General features: G+C 48.7%; 1 protein-coding gene across 6 annotated transcripts in view; it reads right to left on the bottom strand.

Annotated features, from left to right (window-relative positions):
• Positions 1–23,843, bottom strand: part of LOC100657524 (whirlin) — a 156,391-nt gene that overhangs the window by 7,711 nt on the left and 124,837 nt on the right. For 5 of the 6 annotated variants that reach the window (XM_064291560.1, XM_064291559.1, XM_064291562.1 and 2 more), the window contains 14 exons: positions 20,346–20,502; positions 19,242–19,396; positions 15,502–15,561; positions 13,112–13,239; positions 12,378–12,585; positions 10,516–10,670; positions 10,235–10,411; positions 8,996–9,242; positions 7,693–7,799; positions 6,734–6,945; positions 4,595–4,757; positions 2,648–2,824; positions 1,473–1,588; positions 697–843 (listed from right to left, as the gene is read on the bottom strand). In XM_064291560.1, the coding sequence (XP_064147630.1) occupies positions 697–843; positions 1,473–1,588; positions 2,648–2,824; positions 4,595–4,757; positions 6,734–6,945; positions 7,693–7,799; positions 8,996–9,242; positions 10,235–10,411; positions 10,516–10,670; positions 12,378–12,585; positions 13,112–13,239; positions 15,502–15,561; positions 19,242–19,396; positions 20,346–20,502 (2,209 nt within the window). The remainder of the gene's footprint in view (positions 1–696; positions 844–1,472; positions 1,589–2,647; positions 2,825–4,594; positions 4,758–6,733; positions 6,946–7,692; positions 7,800–8,995; positions 9,243–10,234; positions 10,412–10,515; positions 10,671–12,377; positions 12,586–13,111; positions 13,240–15,501; positions 15,562–19,241; positions 19,397–20,345; positions 20,503–23,843) is intronic. The other variant, XM_064291563.1, reaches the window with a different exon arrangement.

Raw genomic sequence — 23,843 nt, 5'->3', positions numbered from 1 at the left:
GTTTTAATAGTTTCAGACACATACACACGTATATGTGTATCATATATGTACACATGTATGTACATATATAAGTGCATACATACATATACATACCCATATATAAACACACACATTTGTTTATTGTAAGCTCTCTCCAGACTCCTACTCTGTTTCACCTTCAACCCTGTTTAAGCACCAGCTGCCCAGTTCTTGACATGCAGTAACATTCAAGCTGGGTTAGAATTTGAAAGTAGGCCAGGAAGAAATGGTAAGTTATCATGAATGGTGATCCTACTCCCCAGACCCTGATTTGCTGATTTCACTTGAATGCTTGGGCTTGGGGTCTGTCAATGGAGTACACCCTAGACGTTTTCTCCCGTGCTCCAAGTGGCAGTGAACAGCATGATCACAGTGCTGATTTCATAGGCTTCTTGGGGGAACTGAACACAGCTGTATCTGTGAGGTGTGCTGCCTAGCTTCCCCCAAATGGAATGTGGGCCCTGGGGAAGAAGGAGTGTCGGACACTGTTCCCAGAATGAATAAACAAACACACTCAAGATTCACTGAGGCAATACTCTATGATGTTTTTCCTATCACAGAACGTATAAAATGCCCAGAATATGTGGATGGCCCACTGGGTAAATGGAAAAGGTTGCTCATGACAGAAGGGACCTCCCCAGGGAGGGTGCCCACCCCCAGCCCTCCCTCCCGGCCTACCTGTGTAGTGGCCTCGGAAGGTGACCCTGTCTGGCCGTCTGGCGCTGCCCCCTCCTCTCGTTCTGTCTTGAGCTGCCTGTGGACTGTCCTCCGTAGTCTTGCTCTTTTCGGAGAAGGGCTGTGGGGAGACTGGCTCGGATTCAGAGGCTGGAAGGGAGAGAGGGGATCAGAAAGGGTAGGGGAGTGGGGCCACACAGCTCAGATGCCTGGGTTTTAATCCTGGATCTGCCCTTAGTGATAGCAGCTGACACACAGGGATCACTGGCCTTGAGCTGAGTGCTGGTCTAGGCCCTGCGTGTGCTGTGTTGTGCACCTTCACGACCACCCCGCGAGGTGGGTGCTGTTATTACTGCACTGTCGGCGGGACTTTTAACTGTTCACAGCAGGAAACAGCCTGGCCAAGAACGGGTAGAGCTGGGGTTGAACCCCAGCCACTGATTCAAGCCAGGTTCCTAGCCACTCACTGCAGGACTTCAGGCAAGTCGTCTGCACTTTCTGGGCTTCAGCGTCCTCATCTGCAGCATGTGGGTGACACGACCCACCTTGCAGGGAAGCATAAGAGAGATAATATATACAAAGTCCTCAGCAGACAGCCAGCGCATGGTAGGTGTGCAGTACACGTGGCTAGTACTAGAAGCCACTATAATTGCCTAAAACAAACACACAGAAAACCTTCTCCAAGTTTCCTCTAAGGAGGCTCCTGTGGTCTCTGACCTCTGAGCCAACATGCCCAGATTATAGCCTCTAGAAACCAGTGCTGGCAGGCGATCACTTACTCAGGGACAGCCGAGGTACCTCCCGAGGCAATGAGGAGGATCTGGCTCGTTGCCTTCCTAAAAGGACGGCTTGCTCTGCACCTCCAGGCTCAGCAGACAATCTCTCTGTGGATTTACTAGCAAACGAGAAAGAAAGACAACGTCATTGGATATCCTACTCTTATGCAGCCTTTAAAGATGATCAGCAAGAAGGCGAACCTGGGGAAATACTTATAATGTAATGGGAGGACAAGAGCATGGAAGTCAACACCAAAGTCTCTGGAGTCAGGTTCACAGAGGCTCTGAGCCTCTTTGACCCTCAATTTCCTCATCTATTAAAAAAAAAAAAAATCTATTAAATGGGGATAATAAGAGCAATTACCTTAGAGGTTGCTGAGGGGATTAATGAGACAACGTCCATGAAGACTTCCCATAGTTCCTTCCCATGGAAAATACTCAAAAAAGGTTAGCTGATTTTATAAGTCATTGTTGTAAACGAACGACTACTGAGTGGGTAAGAGGGTCGACATCTCAGAAATGTTCTAGCCCTTTAGTTGGGTGGTGGGTTCAGGGATATTCACTGTATTGTACTTTATTATTAACCAAAAAAAAAAAGTCATACCTGTTGGTGTCAAGTCGATTCCAACTCCAAGCAACCCTATAGGGCAGAGTAGAATTGCCTATAGAGCTTCCAAGGAGCGCCTGGTGGATTCAAACTGTCAACCTTTTGGTTAGCAGCTGGAGCACTTAACCACGACACCACCAGGGTTTCCTTATTATTAACATATGTGTTTCTATAGAAGCCCTGATAGTGCAGAGGTTAAAGTGCTCAGCTGCTAACTTAAAGGTCAGCGGCTTGAACCCAACAGTCCCTCTGCAGGAGAAAGACGTGGCAGTCTGCTTCTGTAACGATTTACAGTCTTGGAAACCCTCTGGGGCAGTTCTATTTCATCCTATAGGGCTATTAGGAGTCGGAATTGACTCTATGGCAGTGGATTTTTTTTTGGTAATTATACATTCTTTTACATTAAATATTACACAATAAAAAACGCAGGCATGAATGAATGTGTGAATGAGTGAGAGAGTGGGCATGGCAGTGTCTGAGTCCACATGTTTGGGGAGAGTCAGAGGCCAGCCCAGTCTGTCTTCTATGGCTGCCACCAAGGCACAGGGGCAGGAGTTTTAGGGTCATCCACCTGCCGTAGCGGGAGCCCCAGGTAACTGAGGAATCTGCTGGTCGGTCCCGGGCCCCGGCGGTGCGGTCAGGGATGGACGCTGGGCGCGTCGGGCTCCACTGGGAGGGCCGGTGCAGGCTGTCCTCCAACCGCAGGCGGAGCCGGGACACCTCCTCTTGCAGCTCTCGGATGGCCTGGCTGGGGTGGGGGTGGAGACAAAGAACAGATCCACGGTAAATGGAGCTGCAGCCACCCCCGGAATGCTGCCTGGACCCAGCAGCAGCCTCTGCCCCTCTGCACCAGGCAAAGGCTCCATCTCTGCTGTCAAAGGACTCCAGAATTTCCCTGCACGTCCACTTTTCTGGCCACACCCCTTGACAGCTGAGTTCATGTTGCTGCGTATTTGGTGAGCAGGACAGAACCTTCCTTTGAGGTTTACACATCCTAACATGCAGGGCCTCTGAGTAGCTGTTATGACACACCAGTGACAAGTTCTCAGGACAAAGATGAGGATGCAGAAAGAAGAGGGCGTTGGCTCAAGTTCCACTTTAAAGCTTGAACTCTGACCTGCCTGAGCCCCTGGGCTTCTCTCCTTCCTCTTCCTCTATCTGCAGAAGTCCTAACTGTCTGTCCATCCAGGCCTTGCTTCTTCCTGCCCTTGCTCAGCCTCTTCCCCTAAGATGTTCCCTGGGGATGTTCAGGCCCATCCCTCCACCCCTGGCAGAAGAAGCTTCTTGATGGGTCTCCCGGCCAGATAGGGAGCCACTGGCTGGCAGGGAGTAGGTCTTCCCCATCTTGCAGCCCCTGGACCCCTTACATCTCTTAGGTGCTCAGGAAAATTACTAAGCTGGGTGCCAAACTTCAAGAGGGAGCAGAACAAAGGGCTGGGCACAGACGAAGAGAGGACCATAACACATCAGGGTGCATCCTACCACCAACAGGATGGGACGGCTGAATGAGAGCAGACTGGAAGATGCAGGGCACTGTTTGCTAAGCTGCTGTAATCCCTGCCAAACCACCAAGCCCAGCTCAACCTTTTACCTGCAACCTCTTATTTGCATCCAGATGGCAAATACTGTTTGGATTTCTCTTCCTTCAGTCCCTGAATCTCTACAGGCTCGTTCTCTGGGCATTACTGGCACTGTGTGCAGACAATCCCGCCCAGACCTACCCCTACACACACACAAAACACCCCACACCCTAAAGGTTGGAGGCTGGGCTCAGCTTGGCCGTCTTCTGGGCTGCTGCAGGCTCTGTCTTGGGCCAGCTCCGGGTGGGGGCTCCCCTCAGGGTTAGCTCTTGCCTGGTGGTCCCTGCAGTAGAGGGGGAGTATCTCCTGGAGCCACCCCCAGCAAACATTGGCTCTGAGATGAATGTGCCAGAGGGAGGGGAGACCTCTCTCAGGCTATGTCCCTGCACACTGTGCTTCCAAGGGCAGTCCGTTCCCCTGGCAATCCCCAGGGAGATATTGTTGGGGTTTCCAATGCAAACCATGAGGGCGGAGGTGGCGGAGACAGAGCTCCCATGGTGAGTTAACCCCCGCGTGCAGGGCCAGTGGGCAGCTCTGGCTCCCTCTGGAGGTGAAGGCTGTTAAATGAGGGTTTATGAGACCTGAGGCTTTTGGAAGACACACTCAGGTGTCACTTCCTCTCTCAGGGTTGTTTTTATCAGTATCTCAGTCTTCCTGACTTAACTCTTTAGTTACTGAGTGCCAGCTGGCACTTAAAATTCATCCTCCTCTGCAAACTTACTTCCCTTCCTGAGTTCCCCAACTCCATACATGACGTCAACATCCAAAAGTCTGGCCAGCCAGAAATCTGAGTTATTCTAGACTCTTCTGTTTCCCTTAACATCCTTTGCAGTTAATCTATGACCAAGTCCTGTGGGTGCCTAAATATCTCTTCTCAAATGCACCACTCCCCGTCTGTATGATTAATTCAATCTGTCGTCCCTAAGTATTCAACTTACTCTCGCCCCGTCCTGGTGAGGAGGAGGCTGGGGGTGGTCTCTGTCAGCCGGTGGGTCAGAGGGGCAGCTGCAGGGGCCAGGGTAGGGGGTGAGCTGAGTGACTTGCTGGGGAGGAGCTGTTCAGAAATCCGCTTTCGTCCCTTGAACTCCGAGGAAGGGACTGCTAGGGAGACAGAGACCAAAGTGAGGATACCACAGACAGGATCCTTGAAGCTCAAACTCGTGTGGGTAAAACGATGGGATGAAGAGACGGTGCCCAGCTGAGGTGACAAATGAATTTCCTGATGAGGTCAGTGACCCACTGATCTCAGAACCAGAGATGTGTTTTTTGCTGGGGGCTTGGGGTGCTAAGCTGGGCCCGCAGAGCCACTGCTAACAAGAATACTACCCGCCCATTCACCATTACTGCATTAGATCCAAGTCTTCAAGACAGTCCCCTCTGCAAAGAGTTAATCACCCCCTCACTTGGGTTCCTCCAGACTCTGTCATGCATCTCACCATGTAGTTCTGGGACTGGCTTGGAGCCTCCATGTCCCCCTGAAATGGCAACCACGCCTTTGCATGTGTGTGTTTATACCTTCACATGTGTGTGTTTACACCTTTGCATGTGTGTGTCTTTCTGGAGAGAGCATTCATAACTTTAGCTAGCCTCTCGAAGAGGTCAGTGACCAGACAATAAAAACCTGTGTGTTAAAAACAATGAACTTGGCATACTACTCATCAATTTAAAGGAATGAATTATTGATACACGCAACAACCTAAATGAATCCAGAGAATTACACTGAATGAAAAAAGCCCATCCTAAAAGGTCACATACCGTATGATTCTATTTATATAACATTCTTGAAATGACACAACAAAATGGTAGAAATGGAGAACTGATTAGTGGTTGCCAGGCATTAAGGAGAGGGGGTGGGGGTGGGAGGGAAGTAGGCGTGGCTATAAAAGGGCAACCTGAGGGATCCTTGTGATGGCGTGTTCTGTATCTTGACTGTATCAATATCACTATCCTGCTTGTGATATTGTTCTATAGTTTTGCAAGATGTTATCATCATTGGCAGAAGCTGGATGAAGGGCACATGGGATCCCTGTCTATTATCTCCTACAACTATGTGTGGATCTACAATTATCTCAAAATGAAAGGTTTAGTTAAAAAGTTTTTTTGTTTTTGTTTTTTTTTTTAACTGACGAACCTTAAAAAGAGGCAAAGCTAACCCGTGGTGCTAGAAGTCAGAATACTGGCTACCTTTAGGAGGGATGGGAGTGACTAGAAGGGGCTCATAAGGGGTCCTGGGTTTCCAAGAACCACACTCTTGGTCTGAGTGTGTTTATTTTATGGAAATTCATTAATTTATGTTCTTTTCTGTACGTGTGTTTTATTTCGATAAAAGTTCTCATACATTTTCACATATATGTATCAGGTGTAAATAAACACACATATATGTTGGCAAAGAAAACAGCTTACAAGTTCTATGACAGTTTTCTGCAGAATTTTTCCATTTTGTCCACTCTATCTGTAATTTCAGAGGCGGCTGTGGTTCACGCTGGTAGAGTTCTTGCTTTCCATGTGAGCGACCTGGGTTTAATTCCTGGCCAATGAACTTCATGCATAGCCACCACCATCTGTCATTGGAGGCTACTATCGTGTTAAAGAGGTTTCAACAGATTGTCCTAACAGACTAGGAAGAAAAGCTTGGCAATCTACGTCCAAAAATCAGCCAGTGAAAACCCTATAGATCATAACAGTCTGATCCCGTTGTACAAGGGGTCACATGAATCAGGGTCTGACTCAACAGCAACTAACATCAATAATTTCAAATTTGCCTACCATTAACCTGCATATTTTGTATCCTAAAGGGCAATACAGGAAACCCTGGTAGCATAGTGGTTAAGAGCTATGTCTGCTAACCAAAAGGTCAGCAATTCAAATCCACCAGGCAATCCTTGGAAACCCTATGGGGCAGTTCTACTCTGTTCCGTAGGGTTGCTATGAGTCGGAATTGACTCGACGGCAGTGGGTTTGGTTTTTTGTTTTCTTAAAGGGTAATACAAGGTTTTTTGTGTGTGGGTTTTTGTTTCTTTAATCCATGAGGTCAAGCCACCCCCCAGACTCTAGCCCACCCAGGTTTGTCCACTCACCCATCCCTGCTGTCAATGTCCGCTCTAGGTAGAAGCTGGGTGCCCTATGCTGGCGAGGACTGCCCAGGCCGGAAAGATGTCTCTGCACTTGGCTCCTGGGTGTGCTGGGCTCAGCAGCTGTTCTGGGGACCACAGGACCCCTCGCTTGGGAGTGGGAGGCTCCATCCTGGGGCACAGATGTAGTAAAGGGCTGGGCTGATGTCCCTGGGGTGCTGAAGAACCAGGGAGGGAGAAACAGATTGAGGTCACGCAGAGGGAAGCCCTCAAACCACAGCCTCCGAGTCCCCCCACTTGCTAAACCAATGAGCTCCCAGCCTTGGGGGCTTTGCATCCCTGGCAATACAATATTTTTGAGGCTGTACCCCCATTCTGTATACACTTGTTTATAAACTACACAGCTATACATTTGCAAACCCACATTTGGAAAATAATAAAGCTCAATTTGTTTTTTAGAGAATATAAAGAAACATAGAATTTCTAGCACTTTCTTGCAGTCACTTGGTTTTAGACGCCACCACCTCTACATGGTGACTCCAGCATGTCGCCCTTCACCTATGTCCCCCCTACCTTTTGCCTTCCTTTTGGGTTCCCGCCCAGCTTCCTCCTCACATAGCCGCCATGTTTGCCCTTTGCCCTTGCCTTCTGTTCACCTCACACAACCCTCCCTACGGTTTTTATTCATTCAGCGATTCATTCATTTATTTGTTCAACCAATATTTATTTCCTGGTCTGTCGCTCATTGGCTGAGTAACATTGGGCAAGTCATTTCCCCTGTCTGAGCCTCTGTTCCTCTCTATCAGTAAAATGGGACAGCGAACCATCACTGGTAAGACAAAATGAAGTCTGGTTCAGAACAGAGGTCTGTGAATGCTCAGACTATCAACTCCTGTGCATCACAGGTACTTTGGTTCCCAGATCTTTGGACATTGATGGGACAATGGTGGGGGTCCCCAGGATACCTGACGTGGGACAGCCGGTGCTCTGGGGCCTGGGTGACAGGTGACACTCTGCTGGTTTCTGAGCCCACAAAGCCACTGTCTGTCTCTGGGGATGCCATCCAGGGCTCCTGAAAGAGGCAGTATCCCTTTAAGTCTGAGGAATGTGTTCAAGGCACACTGGGAAGCCCTTCCCAAATGCTGGCCTGGCCTTCCCAACAACTGGGAGGCTGGCCCGACTCCCAACAACCAGGCCAAGGGTGTGAGAGTCCTCAAGCCCTCAGGGCCCAGCATGAGCACTGGATTGACAGCAGGGACTCCAGGTCCTGAGTGTGCACTGAGCAATTCTGGGCTCACTGCAAGCCCTGCTCTCCTGAGGAGTGGGAGCTAGAGGCCCCGGGAGAAGTGACTCTAGCAGATTTCCTAAGATGAGCAATAGAAAGAGGAGAAAACATTCCTTGGCCTTTTCTGACTACAGAAACACTTTAGCCCAATGTATCAGGAAAAGAAAATCCATCAAACATGTATACCTCCTATACCACCACACACCAGCTGACGTCAAGCCACCTCCAACTCACGGTGGCCTCATGTGTGTCAGAGTAGAACTGTGCTCCATAGGGTTTTCAGTGGCTGATTTTTTCAGAAGTAGATCTCCAGGCCTTTCTTCCAAAGTACCTCTGAGTGGACTTGAACCTCCAACCTTTTGTTTAGCAGCCAAGTGCATTAACCTTTGCACCACTCAGGGACTCCAAGGCAAGGCACGAAGGACACAAATAGAATGATGCCAGCTGCCTGCCCTCAAGAGGTGCAGAGATCCTTACCACGAGCTCATTACCGCTGTAGAAGGTCCCTGGACCCTGAAACTATAGGCAGAATGTGTGTGTGTGTGTGTATACACATGCACATATATGCATTATTCCTTGAAAGAACCCGTAGCATAAGTCACATTTTCACAGTGGCCTGGGACCCCTGTGACAGTTTAAGAATCACCACTCTAATGCACAAATAGGGCACAGAGTCAAGAACTAGCCACCTGCCTGTGATAAGCAGGCTCGGAGAGATACAGGCAATGGCTGCAGATACTCAGAGGAGGAACAAGGGCTCCTGGCAGAGGGATGGGGTTGGGAATGGGGCCGCACAGCAAAGTGGTGGCATTGGGCATAATGCCACAATGATGAGCCAAGTGTGACTGGCAGGGACGGGAGCAGCAGGCATTCTAGGAAGGAATGGCATGAGGAAAGCCTGGAGGCAGAAAACTCCAGATGATCCAGGGGATGGCCCTGAGGTTCTGAGCCAGAGGTCCTCCCACCCCTATGTGGATGCTTACCTCCAGTGGTGGTCCACCAGCTTGGCAGAAAGACTTCTGTGGAAGGCGTTCAGAGGTGCCACTTCCCACCAAGCTAGTCATACTGCTCTGCTGGGATGCCGCAGACTTGGTACCTCCAGGGGGGTGTGGTGTGCCAGGGCCTGGAGGGGCTGCCTCAGTCTTGCCCAGGCCTGGTAGGGACCCATCTCTGGCCACAGATGTCTGGAAGCCCAATGGCTTCACAGATACTATCTGCTCCATGGTCTCCCTGGCAGGTAAAGAGAGGCATGCCAACCCTGAGCCCTGGCATGAGCTGGACAGCCCTGTGAAGTCAGACACGGGGTATCCATCCTGGTTCTGCACCTTCTAGCTGTGTGACCTTGGGCAAGGCGCTTCCTTTCTCTGAGCCTCACTTGTCCAACAAAAACCCACCTAGTACACCACCAGGGAAATACTATGAGAACGAATGAGGTAAAGCAGCCTTTTCCAGGCTTCTGGAATTTGCAGACCATCTTCCCTATTTCAGCCATCTCCATAAACATCAATCTACTTAAAAAGACATTATTTCATCATAAATAGATTAGGATTTCATGTTACAAAGAGAAAGCAACTTTAAAAATAAATACAAGACTTGGGGAGCACTGAGCTTGTATTAGGGGTGATGGCAAAATTTGGAAACAGATAGTTGGTGGTTGTACAACACAAGGAAAGTAATTAATGTCACTGAACTCTACATGTAAAAAAATGCTGAAATGGCAAATTTTTTGTTTTATATATATGTATATGTATACTCGCCACAATACAACAAAATTAAAAAATAAGCAAATATAAGAGACACGGAAACAGTATTACCAAATTCTAGATAGATCCTGTTGCCTGCTGAAGGCTCTGGGCCTGAGGCCTGTTCATTCAGGCTCATGTTCCCTCTCTCTTTCTCTCTCTCTCCTTAAAGGAAAGTCAAGAGAGGCGATGAAGTTATAATAGCAGCAACAGAGTCTTTCTCTTTGATGTAATTAGAAGGCCTGAGACTGAAAAGGGGAATGTTATTCAATGCTGACTCTGTCCTACCTGAAATCCTGCCCTACATCACCCAAAATCATTCCAAGTGCTATCAATGGTATACATTCCACATTCTAGAGAGATGCTGAGCGCAGGAGAGCAATTTCTAAACTGTAAAGGGCTTTCTAGCTCACTATGACAATTATTACCGCTGTGTTTCAGAGTAGGCATGGGACAAGTCGGGGTGGTTCACTGACATACTTGAGGGTGGTGCCGCGACTTCTCTCAGCTTGTTCTGTGAGCTGCTGTGGGGTAAGCCTGGTAGCCTCTCCGTTCCCTGGAGCTGGAGCTAGCCCGTCAACTTCCAGGATGCATCCCTGTTCCCCTTCTTTCTTCTCCGTGCTCATGGCTCCTGGAAGGGACTTCACACTGGTATATCTGCAGAAGAACACACAGGTAGCCATGTCTTCTGCCTAGCAGGGGCAGATGAGAAGCAGCCACCCTGGCCAAGGAGGCCAGCCTTGTTCCTGGGGGGCACTCACTGCTCCAGGAGGCCATGGAAATCTTGCTCCATCTGCAGTTCCTTGTGCCTGAGTGGCGCTGGGAGCTCCCGTGGCCTGTCCTCCATCTCACTGCTGACGAAGCTCACGTCCACATCCAAGTGCAAAGAGCAGGGGCCAGCCCCAGTGGTATCAGGCTGGGGATCAGAAAGGTAGAGGGGCAGAGGTTCAGTAAATACCTAAATACCACTTTGTAAGCGCCAACCTAATGCCAGGCTCTTGCTGAGTGCTGAGAAATGAGAAATAGATTAGACTCACTAACTCCACTATGTACACAAAAAATGTGGGAACTGGACTACGTGACCAATGCTGGCTTCCATTAATTGAGCACCTACTATGTGCTAGGCACTATATACATATCACATCACAAAAATCCCACCAGTACATGCTGTTATGAGAACCCATTTTATAGACAGGTAACTGAGGCTCAACAAGGCAGAATAATTTACCAAGAGTCACACAGAGCAAATGGCAGAGTCAACATTTGAACCCAACTTTCCTGGTAGAAACATGCCTCCTGACCCATTTCCATTCCAGTATGGCCACTCCAGCCCCCAAAATCACCTTCATGAGGGAGCATGGGAGACCCTCAAGGTGATACACTCTAGTTTTCACCCTAGTGCATGACTGCTGCTTGAAGAGTTTTCATAACCTCGGGGGCAGAGCACAGTGTAAGAGAACTGTCCCCATCTCGCTGGGCCACCAAGACCTCGTCTGTCATGAATATTATACTGACACTCAGCCCTCTTCCAGCTCCCTGCCCCACCTAACATGCCAGGCCTTTCCTCCTGCTCCAGTCCTCAACGGACAAGTCTTTGTAGCACAGGCAACAAGGAGTGTGGAGGCATAGAGATCCCACCCCTGCCAGCTGTGTGATGCCTCTAAGCTCAGTTTGCTCAGCTGCAAAACGAGATGGTAAAAGTCTCTCATGAGGTTCATGCAGGCTGGAGAGAATTCTACAGAGCCCCTTCTACCTGAGATCCTTGTCTGATGTTTTCCATCTTTGTGAACAGCCGCATCACCCATCTGGCTCTACGAGATGGAAGCCTGGCGGTCATCCTTGGCTTCCTTCCCTCTTGTTGCCACGCCAAGTCCAGTCAAATGTACCTTCTAAACCTCTCTCAAGTTCATGCACATCTTTCTGTCTGCCCTGCCACCTCCCCTAGGTCACAGCATCAGTCTCTAACTGGTCTACCCTCAAATCCTCTTATGTCATCCCCCTTTGAACGACCCCAGCAGAGTTTACAACCATAGTCTTGATGTAATCCACAAAACCCTGCATCACGTGGCTCCTGCTGGCCTCTCCAGCCACAAGACAACTGTGTCCCTCACTTTCTACACTCCAGCCACAGGGCCTTTGCACAGGCTACTTCTCTTGACTGGCTTGTCCCCTTCTGCACCCAGCTATTCCTACTCACTCCTCAGTTCTCATGCATTACTTCCTCTAGGAAAGCTTCTCTGATTTCCCAAACTTGGTCATGTTACCCTGTTATCTATTGCCACAGAACCCCATACTTCTCCTTCAGCACACGATCACAAATTATAGTCAAATAACTGTGTAACTAGTTACATCTTCACCTAGACAGAAAATTCCACGAAGGTAGAGTAGAGGCCATCTTTTTTGTTTCCCACTGAATCCCCACCACGTGTATGGGTCCTGGCATTATTATTTCCCCTGTAATAATGCTACCTGAAATGAATATTATTTTCCTTAAAATACAAGTACTCTATTGATTATGGAGTCCCTGAGTGGCATACACTTCATAAATACTTGATGAAGAAATGAATAAAGCAAGAAATGAATAAATGGAGAAACAAACAAATATGGCTGGGCTAAGCATTACCTCAGGGTAGGGGGTCTGGATGGCTGGCGTGGGGGCTTGTTGGGAAGGAGAGGGTAGGCCTGTTGGATGGCTAGGAGAAGGTGTAGGTGGAGGGCTGTCCACAGCTGAGTCTGACCCTACTGGCTCAGGCTTCTGCTGGTGCTGGTCCACATGGTCCTTGAGCTCTTCCAGGCGAATTCCCAACTGGAATATCTCTGCCTCCAGCTCCCTGGAATGGGGAGACATACACTGGGATCCCAGGAAGGCAGCACATCAGACAGGACTGGTGGGCCATGCTTCAGAGCAGAGACCACCACAGAATGCCCTCCTGGGGCCCATTTAGTGCCATCATTTATATTATGTAAACCAAGCCAAACCCGTTGCCATCTAGAGAACCCAAAATAAACAATATGAAAGAGGACTCTGCTGGGAATCATAGGGCCCCAGCCTGAGTCCGCACTCTGCCTCCAATGGGCTGTGGGACCTTAAGTAAACCCTCCACCTCTGACCTCCGTCTCCCCACGTCTAATGAAGAGTTACACATCTTCAGGGCCTCTTCTCATTGCCACGAGTGCAAAGTGACCCAAATCTCAGAATTCCAGTATTCCACCATTTGGCTATGTTGCTAATTGGGATAAGATTTCTCCCTGTCCCCCTGTGTACGAATTATGAGGGCAACAAGCCTTCTTCCTGGCAACCGAGAGAGCCCGGGGGCTGCCCATCTGTCCTCCTGGGCCTCCCTCCCCAGCACCTACCTCTCGGGATCAAATTTCCCAGGCATCCCTTCGGAGCTGGCAGGCTGCTGAGTCAGGTGCTGATCCTTGCAAGCCCTCAGGTACTCCTCCTCTAGGGCTGTGTGGGCAGCCTTCAGCCACTGGAAGGCCTGAAATCAAAGCAAGCTAGAGGACCTGAGTGCCCAGGCTCCACGAACTCCGTCCCTGCAGACATGGTGGGCCCTGGGACTCACCCTGGGTCTACAGAGATGTCCCAAGTCCCTAGGAGACAGAGGCTGGGGTTGGGAACCTCTGGAGCTTGCCTGCCCTTGTCTAACTCTCTCCCGAGGAGCCTTCTACCATCAAATTGGCACAGCACAGGCCTGGTTACAGCCTTGGCACCAGCTCCAGCAGGCACCAGCCCTTTCTGCATAGACTTATGAGGACACGTATGTTCCAAGACAGTCCCAGTGTCAAACATTCTGTCATTATGTCCCCATAAGGACCTAGTACTTGAGAGACCCTGGATTCTCATTCTTGATTTGTTAAACTGTGGGCTGCTGACACCGAGTCACCCTTTTCCCACGTTCTTATAGACTACGGAGACAAACAATGTCATCACATTGTTGCTAATGATGACTAACATTTACAGGGCATTGAGACTCTGGGCTAAAGCACTTTGCATTCATTCACCGAATCTGCGTTACAATCCTAATGAGTGGGGTAATTTATGGGGAGAACAACCCGACTGAGGCACAGAAAGGTTATCTCAATTGGGGAAGGTCACACAGTGAGTGTGAACAAGTTGCAGAGCTAAGATTTGAACCCAGGCCCCGGGGCTCCAGAGTTTATGGTCCTAACAATTATGCCAGGCCCCCCACAGTAAATGTGATAATAGCTAATACATGGCTAAAACTATGGAAGGTGGGGTCATTATTCCAGACTCGTTATCATCATCATGGCTACCCACTCACTCTACGCTGCGGGCAGACCAAGGCCAATGACAACCTAGAGCCCAGTCCTCTGTTAAGCTTGCTCTTCCAATAGCTCTCAACCTCCCTGGGTATGGAGAAATTAGGATAGAGAGGAAGAAAATAAATGGTTTTCATTTCCAAGGATCTTTTTTGTTCTTGCATCAAATGCATTAAGCTCACTTGTTATGATACATACCACACATCTGTAAACGCGAAAACGTGAACGGTGTCTATATAATAACAGGAAAATACTAGTACCGGGGTATCTGTTTGCAAAGGAGGGGTGCTGGTTACTCTCCACCCCCCACTCCAGAACCTCTCTCAGTCCCTCACCCCACTCTGCTTGGTGGGTGGAGCATCAGCTGGGCTCCCCACCCACTGGCTTTCCACTGGGTCTGTCCAGTAGGCACACCCACAGGAGATCCTGGGTGGGATGAGAGAGGTCCTGGGAGTGGAAACAGCTCCTGGTGGTTGCTATGCTGGAGGCCTATCCAATCCACGTGGGCTCCCCTGTCACTGCCCACAGCTCTGTGAACACTCCCTCTCTTCGACCCCCTGCATACCCCACTTTGAGAAATCCATCTGCGCCTTACTGAGACCTGACTGGTGCAGCAGGAACCTAAACTTTATACATGATTATAAAAAACAGCAAGAACAGTTGCCATGGAGTCGATCCCAACTCATGGCAACCCCATGTATGTCAGAATAGAACTGTGCTCCATAGGGTTTTCACTGGCTAATCTTTCAGAAGTAGACTACCAGACCTTTCTTCCAAGGTGCTTCTCGGTAGGTTTGAACTGCCAACTTTTCAGTTAGCGGCTAAGCGCGCTAGCCATTTGCATCATCCAGAGACTCCTCTATGACTATAAACCAAAAAAATACAGAGACCAAAGCCCTAACAGAAATAAGGCAATAACTGTTAGGTTAGAGGTCTCGCCTTCCTTTTTTCTCCTTTCCAAATTTTTGGCTATGACAAAAAAGGAAAAGAGAAACAGCCTTTTTCTGGCTACTGAGAAGCAGGATAATTGTGGGGAACAGTGCAGGGTGATGATCATGGCCCTGGACTTGGGAGTCCAGCAGAACTGGGTTGGGATCCAGGCCTTGCTGTCTACTAGCTGTATGGCCTTCGCTTCGTCTCTCTGGGCCTCAGTTCTATCCAGTTAAACAGAGGTGATGACTACAACTGTCTCGTTGGATTTGTATAATGATATAATGAAATAATGTACATCAAGGGCTTACCACAGTGCCTGCCACACAGTATCATTGCTTAAAAAGTGGTAAGTACTTTGCTATTAATGATTGTAATTATGGAAACCCAAGCAGGAGTTGTTTGTTGTAAAAGGAGATGCTGTGCCTGGGATTCACTGGTCTTGAAGCAAACGAAGCTTCAGAGACTCAGCTGTGGGAGACAGAGCAGTTGCCTGGAAGCTCCATGGGCATCTCCTAAGCTGGGCATACCTTGAGTTGGTCCTGTGGCATGAGCTGTCCTGCATGCACCAGGTCTTCAAAGGACTCCACCTGGACATGGAAAGGGGAAGGAACATGCTCCATTAACCTGGGCTCAGGAAGATGTGTCCTGCAGACTCCCACAATGGCCACATCACATCCACGGTTTGGCATGAGAAGTGGGGCCTGGCCTCGGGGTGGGGGCTGTCTGTCAACCACAGGGAGGCTAGCACTGGAAACCAACTCTATCCTTGGCCTCAGCTAGGCAGCCCTGGGAAGAACTGTGCTCCACAGGGATTCCAATGGCTGATTTTTCAAAGTGGAACCCCCCCGGAATTTATGGATAGCAAAGCACATTTGCTCATGTTCCTTTAGGCCTACAAGCCAGGATACTTACTGCAGCTTGGTTCGGGGAGACAGGAAGAGGCCTAAACACCTATCTGTGGGAAAGCATGCAGCCATTAAGAGGAAGGCGCATCTGCGTATTCTGATACATCAGTGTCTCCAAGATCTATTTTCCAGTCTCAGAGCAAGGAACCAAAATGGTGTGCAGAGTATGCTACCATTTGTATAAAATATATAGGGAATAAAAAATATAAAAACATTTGCTTGTATATGATAAACTATTTCTGGGAGAATGCACAAGAAACTGGGAAGGAAAGCTGAATGGCTGGGGGACAAGGATGGGAGGGAGATTTTCTATTGCATGTCCTTTGTTCCTTTTGTACTTTAAACCATGTGAATTAGTTGCCTATGCCAAAATAAATATTTCAATTTACGACAATAAAAAAGTCAAAGTATAGCCATCTAAGATACATCTATCGGTCCCATCCTGTCCAGAGCAAAGGAGCATGAAGAAAACCAAAGACACAAGGAGAATATTAGTCTGAAGGACTAATGGACCACATAAACCACAGCCTCCACCGGCCTGAGCCCAGAAAAACTAGATGGTGGCCGGCTACCAACTGCCATGGCTCTGACATGGATCACAACAGAGGGTCCTGGACAGAGCTGGGGAAAAATGTAGAACAAAACTCATATTCACAAAAAAAGACCAGACTTACTGGTCTGACAGAGACTGGAGGAAACCCCGAGACTATGGCCCCTGGACACCCTGCTAACTCAGAACTGAAGCCACTCCCGAAGTCCACCTTTCAGTCAAACATTAGACAGGCCTGTAAAACAAACAATAACACACGAGGAATGTACTTTTTAGTTCAATCAAGTATAGGAGACCAAATGGGCAACACCTGCCCAAAAGCAAAGACAAGAAGTCAGGAAGGGACAGGAAATCTGGATGAATGGTCACGTGGACCCTGGAGTGTAAAGGGAAAGGCGGGGAGTGCTGACATACTGTGGGGAATACAACCAATGAAACAAAACAATTTGTGCATACATTTTTGAATAAGAAACTAATTTGCACTGTAAACTTTCACCTAAAGCACAAATTAAAAAAAAAAAGTCAAGTACAGTAAAACGTACCTAGTTATGAAACCATTTCTATAAAGACATGGGTGTGAATGAACATTTTTGCATGAGTGCTCAACACTGGTAACATTGTGAGTCCTTAGAGGACTGAGGGACAGAAGGGCAAGGATGGGAGAAAATAATGATTTTTCCCTGAATATACCCTTTGTACTGTGCGAGGGTTTTTATCATCTGTGTGTATTCGGAAACCCTGGTGGCATAGTGGTTAAGTGCTACAGCTGCTAACCAAGAGGTTGGCAGTTCAAATCCTCCAGGCACTCCTTGGAAACTCTATGGGGGGCAGTTCTACTCTCTCCAATAGGGTCACTATGAGTCAGAATCGACCTGAGAGCAATGGTTTTGGGTTTGTCACTTCTAGTAAAAATCCAGATCAGTGTTAAAATATATTACAAAATTAAACAATATAATTAATAAGTCATATAATATAATTATATATTATAAATATATAAGACGATAGTATATTTATAATATAAACAGGCCCCTCATGGCGCAGTGGTGAAGCATTCAGCTGCTAACCAAAAAGGTCAGCAGTTCAAATCCACCAGGTGCTCCTTGGAAACTCTATGGGGCAGCTCTACTCTGCCCTATATGGTATTATTTATAATAGCATAATACATTATATATTTGTATATGATTATAATATACAATTATATAATTTACATAATATATTCAGGAGCCCTGGCAGCACAGTGGACAGTGGTTAAGCGCTTGGCTGCTAACATAAATAGAAATATAATGTGAGCTACATACATAATTAAAGATTTTCTAGTAGCCACATTAAAAACGTAAAAAGAAACAGGTACAATTAATTTTAATAATCTACTTTAATACAAAATATCATCTCAACATGTAATCAATACAAAAATTATTAATGACATATTTTATATTCTTTTTTTTTTTTTTTACTAAATCTTTGAAATCCAGTGTGCATTTGACACCTACAAGACATCTCAGTTTGGACTAGCCACATGTAAGCGGCTCCCGCATCAGATGGTGCAGTTCTAGATGGTGAGGGGTGAGCAGGTGGGCGGAGCACAGCCTAACCCAGCTCCTGGTCAGTACGATGACTTGGCTTTGCTTTAGTTTATGGATAACACACAGGACAAGGAAGAAATGCCTCTTCAGTTAGTGGACCAAGCACGGTGATGATAAAATGGGACACAGTACTGACGCATGCTACAACAGGGATGGACCTTGGAAACATTATACTCAAAGAAGTTGCACACCAAACGGCACATACGTATGACTCCATTTTGATGAAATGCCCAGAATAAGCAATCCCATAGAGACAGAAAGTAGATTAGTGGTTGCCAGAGGCTGGGGCTAGGGAGTAACGGGCAGGGACTGCTTAATGGGCATGGAGTTTCTTTTTGGGTGACGAAACTGTTCTAAAATTGACTGTGGAGATGGTTGCACAACTCTGTGACTATGCTAAAAACCAACGACCCACACACTTTAGGTGGGTGAATTGTCTGGTATGTAAACAATACTTCAATAAAGCTGTTACCAAAAAGTGGTGGTATTTCTCTGAAGGAATTAGTTTGTTTTATGGACTTGGTGATACATGTAACTATCGCATTCCCCTTTTTGCATCAACAACTAGGAAGCTCAAAGCCAAATGTTTGACTCTGGTAGTGTTCAGGGCCCCGGAGAACATTTTGTTTGTTCATTTCTTCCTAAATTCAGTTTATTTTTACTACCCTTACTTCCCTTTACCCCAGTTTCCTTACTTCCATTTCCAGAATATGGTTATAATGTACGTATTTTCATAAGATGCTTTAAAGCACTTCGGGAGTAAGACCAAGTGTGTACATATAACAGTCTACGAACAATTCACAGTTAGTTGGACTGTTTGATGAAAATCTAAAGGTCCTTTGAGAGGTAACTGAGACTGACTTCTCTAATGAAATGAACTAATGAAGCACGGCAATTTATCCTGGAAAAAGAAGGTGGTGTGAAGGTTCCCTTACTCTTCCAGAATCCTGAAAGAGCTGAGAGTCTCCCCCAAGAGCAGATCATGAGATACTTCCCAGAACATCTGGAAGAATTGTTGAGACTCAAAGCCAAAAGCAAAAGGGTGTAAACCTAGCTCTGGGTGACAAGGTGGAGGCTGGAGCCACGTGGTCTCTAAAGCCAGGGGAGGGGCTTGCGTTTCCCAGACGGCTGAGTTAACTCTGGGTCTGAGGCAGGAAGACAGACAAGCTGGCCTTATCCAAGCAGCCAGAGGCTCTGCTTTCACCAGGTAAAGCCAGGATTCCACTAACCTTGGCCAGGAACCGGCTGACCTGAGAAGCCAGTGCCTGGGTCCGCTCCCCCGATGGCTGGTCCTTGGCAACACCCTGGTTCTCCTGAAGCCACCCTGGTGTGGAGGCGCTGGTGGGTGAGGAGGAACTCAGGTCTCCTTGGGCTGACTGCCACCCTGGAATACACAACCACAGAAGGCTGGAGTCAAGAAGAGTCCCTCTGGGGGCTGAAAGACAATAAAACCAAAAACCAAACCCAGTGCCATCGAGTCGATTCCCCCGACTCATAGCGACCCTATAGGACAGAGTAGAACTGCCCGGTAGAGTTTCCAAGAAGCGCCTCGTGGATTCGAACTGCCGACCCTTTGGTTAGCAGCCGTAGCACTTAACCACTACACCACTAGGGTTTCCTGAAAGACAATACCTAACCCCAAAACCACCACCTCCACCAACTAGTTACAGCTCAGTAATCCCAGCCATCTTCACATCAGCCTGAGGCAGTGTGCAGGGCAGAGTGTTCTCCCCCTTCTACAGGTGAAAACAAGGTCTACATCTGCCCTGGATCACACAGCTAGAAGTAACGGAGACAACACCAAGCCTCTGGGTTCCCGATCCTTACATTTCCCCCACCAAACCAAGCCACTCAATGTCGCAGTCAATAGTGTGGGCTTAACTCAGAAAGATGTGGGTTCAGGTCCTGACCTTTCCACGTAGTGGCTGTGTGCCCTTCAGCATGTCACCTCTTTGAGCCTTGGCCTTCTTAACAGTCAGTGGGGTAACAACAGTGCGGACTCACCAGGTTGATGGGGGACTGACAGAGATCAAGGATGTCAAGGGCTTAATGCAGGGCCTGGCCTCTGTGGCTCCACAAATGACACCGCTCTTTGTTAGGCACCTCACCCAAGATTACCCAGCTAACATGGCAGGGCCAGGGCTTAAAGAGGCTACTCTGACTCAGAATAGGACACTTTCTACATCTGCATTTGACTTCTGCAAGTTAAAGGGCCTCACCTCACTGCACCCCGCCCCCCGCCAAGCCAGTGCCATCCCAGGGTGAACACATACCCCGAGAGCAGAATCACAGCCAGGAGGGTCCCTCAGCCACATTTCTTCTCTCAGACTTACCTGAAACCTCAGAGGCCTGAGGGGCTTCTGTGGGGCCTGGCCACCACTCTGCTGTGCGGGGCTGTGGAATGGTGAAGGACAAGACCTTGGTCCCCTGGGATACTGTCCCCATGTGGACACCGTGGCTGGGCTGGGGTGGGTCTGAATACAGGTTCACCTGGGAGCGGGGGGGGAACAGGCAGAGCTGAATCAAGTTTGGCCAAACCTACCCAAAAAGCCTCATTTTCAGTCATACCTTCATTCAGGCCCTCAACACACATGACTTGTTAGACTAAATCCTGCCTTTTAATGAAGCCCTTGGTGGGGGGCCAAACACTGGTGAAGGGTTTGCATACCCTTTCATTCTCTTTTGATAGCAGTCCTGAAAGGGAGGCAGGGCAGGGGCCATGACCACATTTTACAGAACAGGAAACCAAGACTCAGAGAGGTTAACTCACGTACTTAAAACCTCCAGTTGATAAGTACTTAAACGAGGATGAAAACCTGCTCTGTAGAACCCAAAAGCCTATGGTTTCAACTCTTATGAATTTTTATTAATCATACTTGTAATAATAATTTATAATATATCATAACCAATATATAATATAAATCTCCACCCTTCGAGGATCCGATTACTATTGTAAACAGCCCAGTTTGTGGGAGAGAAGTCTAGAGTCAGGCAGATAACCAAGGAAGACCATTTGAAGTGCCAACTTTTAAGAGAACCACATATTGTACCATGATGTAGAGCAGAGATTGGCAAATTATGGTCTGTTGTTGCAAATAAATTTTTAGTAAGCACAGCATACTCATTGGTTTCTGTAATGTCTGTGGTTGTTTTTGTGCTACAGAGGCAGAGGGCTGCATATTTGTGACGGAGACTGCATGTGGGCCACAAAGCTTAAAATATTTCCTATCTGGCCCTTCACAGGAAGTCTGCAGACTCAAAGTTTAGAGCGTGGGCTCTGTAGACAGATTCAGCGTTCACATCAGGCTCCAACTCCCCACCTTTGAGTCTTGGAGCAGCTGACTTAACCACTCTGTGCACAGAGGGCTCAATAAATGGCAGCGGCTGCCATCACCATTGCCATCATCACCACCATCATCAACATCGCCACTATGACCACCATAATCACCACCACCACCACCACCATCGTCATCTACGCAACCATCATGGAAGCATTTCCCATTGGAGAAACTGCATGACTTTTCTATAGCATCTCCTTGGAAAAGCTACTGTCCCGTCTGCCTCATTGGCGCCTGCTTGTCATGGTGTCAGGTGAGTTATTTTTACTGCCCCTCTGCTGCCCCAAGGTCAGCTGATGGGCAGGAGTCAGGGCAGCCTGATAGAGGTGGCTTTCTGGCCCCCAGGCAGGCAGCCTCTTCCCGCTTGAGCAGCTATTCACGTCTTGGCTGTGGCAGAAAATCCACTCCAAAGTGAGGGACCATTCCCTTCCCCGCTTTTAGGGCTGGCGTCATTGAATGAGAACAAAGCAGGATTTTAATAATCCCCTTGGCCATCTGCTCACACTCGCCTGTCAGGGCTGGTCCCCCAGTACTCTTCCCTGCCTGAGGTGACCCAAGTCCCAGGGGAGGGTCCCTGTTGTGCTCCCCACCCAGATCCCTGGGCCCACCAAGGTGCAACATAGGGGCTGGGGGGCTAGAAACAAGCAGCTCCCAGGCTGGGAGAGGGCCAGGGAAGCCACGAGGCCCCTTTGTCTCAGGCATCAAAGAGGAGCTTGAAAAAAACAAGGAGTCAAAAGTATGTGCAGATGCCCATAGATGGGGGGTGGGGGAGCAACTTCGGAGCTGCTCAGGCCTGGCCCTCCCAGCACTTGCTTCCCTGGACACAGCCTGGACCCACCCAGGGGGCTAGGGCATCCCTTTTAAAGTAGGTATGTCCCAAAGATGCTCCACAGATACTGGTGTGGGGGTGGGGGGGTGGCGGGGGGAGCTCATCAGGATTCTGTGACTGGCTGAGCAGTGAGTTTGGGAAACGCTGGGTTAAACGAATGAATATCCTCTGCACAGAAGGATTTCTCACAGCCTTTAAAATGCTAATGGCTTTATGAATAGACCTGGGGAGCGGGGAGAGAGAAGGAAGTGTTTTGCCAAATCCTTTGAACACAGAAGCCTCCCTCATCACACCCCCTTCCTCTCCCCCCCCGCCCCCCCCCACCACTACCAGGGGCTCTGGACAAACTAGTGAACATCTGAACACACTTTGGGAGAGGCGGTTTTATGCCCTCCCCCCAATTCTTTCTGAGGTGATTGCTAGTCTCCCCAACCCCTTGTAGTCACTCAGATTCCCCTACAGCTGAGGTGGGGAAACAGGGTGCAGGCAAGTGCCAGGCAACAAGGCAGTGAACGCAGTGGATGGCCATAAACTCTGATGACGCCAGTGTAGGGAGCAGAGCCTACCAGGGACTCCTGATGACTCCCCTGCCTGATTCCCTCCCAGCCCCATAGCTGGGCTCCCTGACCCTGCCCCCACCCCAGGCTCAGGGGTCCACCGGTGTTCCTAGGCCAGACTGTGGAATGGTGGAGCCCAAACAGGGGACCTGGTCAGCCTCCCTTGTTACCGATCCCCTGATTATCTATTCTGGTTCTGCTAGAGAAGGTGGTGGTTAATAGTAGGTTCTGACACCATATTGCTAGGTTCAAACCTCAGCTCTGGCATTTACTTGTCGAGTGACTTTGGGCACATTACTTAAACACTCTGTGCCTCAGTTTCCCCAAGTACACATTACTTAAGACCATAGTCGTACACATCACTTAGTAGTAGTAGTATAGGTATGGCTGTCATTCTTCTGCCATTCTGCCTTGCCTCTGCCACATACCCCAGGGCCAAGGCCTGAAGCCAGCTTACCCAGGCATGGGGAAAAGAGCACCCACTCTGGAATCAGACAGACTTAGGTTTCATTCTCAACCAGGGCTTCAAACCAGTTCCACCCAGGACATACTGAATCAGGATCTACCTTTTAATACGACCCCAGGTGATTCTACGTCTAATAAATTCCGAGAACCACTGCTCTACTCGGGGTTCTCAGAATTGTCCCTAACCAGCAGCATTATCACCGCCTGGGAACTTGTTAGAAATGCAAATTCCCAGCAGGGGTTTGAACCTGAAGCCCTGCTCTCAACTTCGCTGGCCTCTTACTAGCTGTAAGGTATTGGGCAAGCCATTCCATCTGGCAAAGCCTCAGTTTCTTCACATGGAGATCAAATGAGATGACAATTGGGGTGCACGTGGCTTTTTTTTGGCCTGGGCCCTGGCACTTTTTAACTGCTCAGCAAATGTCAGTCTCCTTCCTGTTGGTCCCCACCAGTTGCTGCCCCTCCCCCACCCACCAGGGGTGGCTTGGGTGGCCCAGAGCAACATCCCCAGCCTGGCTTCTTTCAGGTTGGCCCACTTCTCCCCCTGTGAACTCTGAGCACAGTGAAGGGGGCTCAGCAGGTCCAGGGGGGTCCCCCCAAGCTCTGTTTGAACTGGGCCCCCCTGAGAAGTGCTCTGAGCAG

Source organism: Loxodonta africana, chromosome 9 (assembly GCF_030014295.1).
Source record: "Loxodonta africana isolate mLoxAfr1 chromosome 9, mLoxAfr1.hap2, whole genome shotgun sequence".
In the NCBI taxonomy this organism is placed as follows: domain Eukaryota; kingdom Metazoa; phylum Chordata; class Mammalia; order Proboscidea; family Elephantidae; genus Loxodonta; species Loxodonta africana.
The sequence above is the reverse complement of the archived record's forward strand: the minus strand, read 5'-3'. Positions and strand labels throughout refer to the sequence as shown.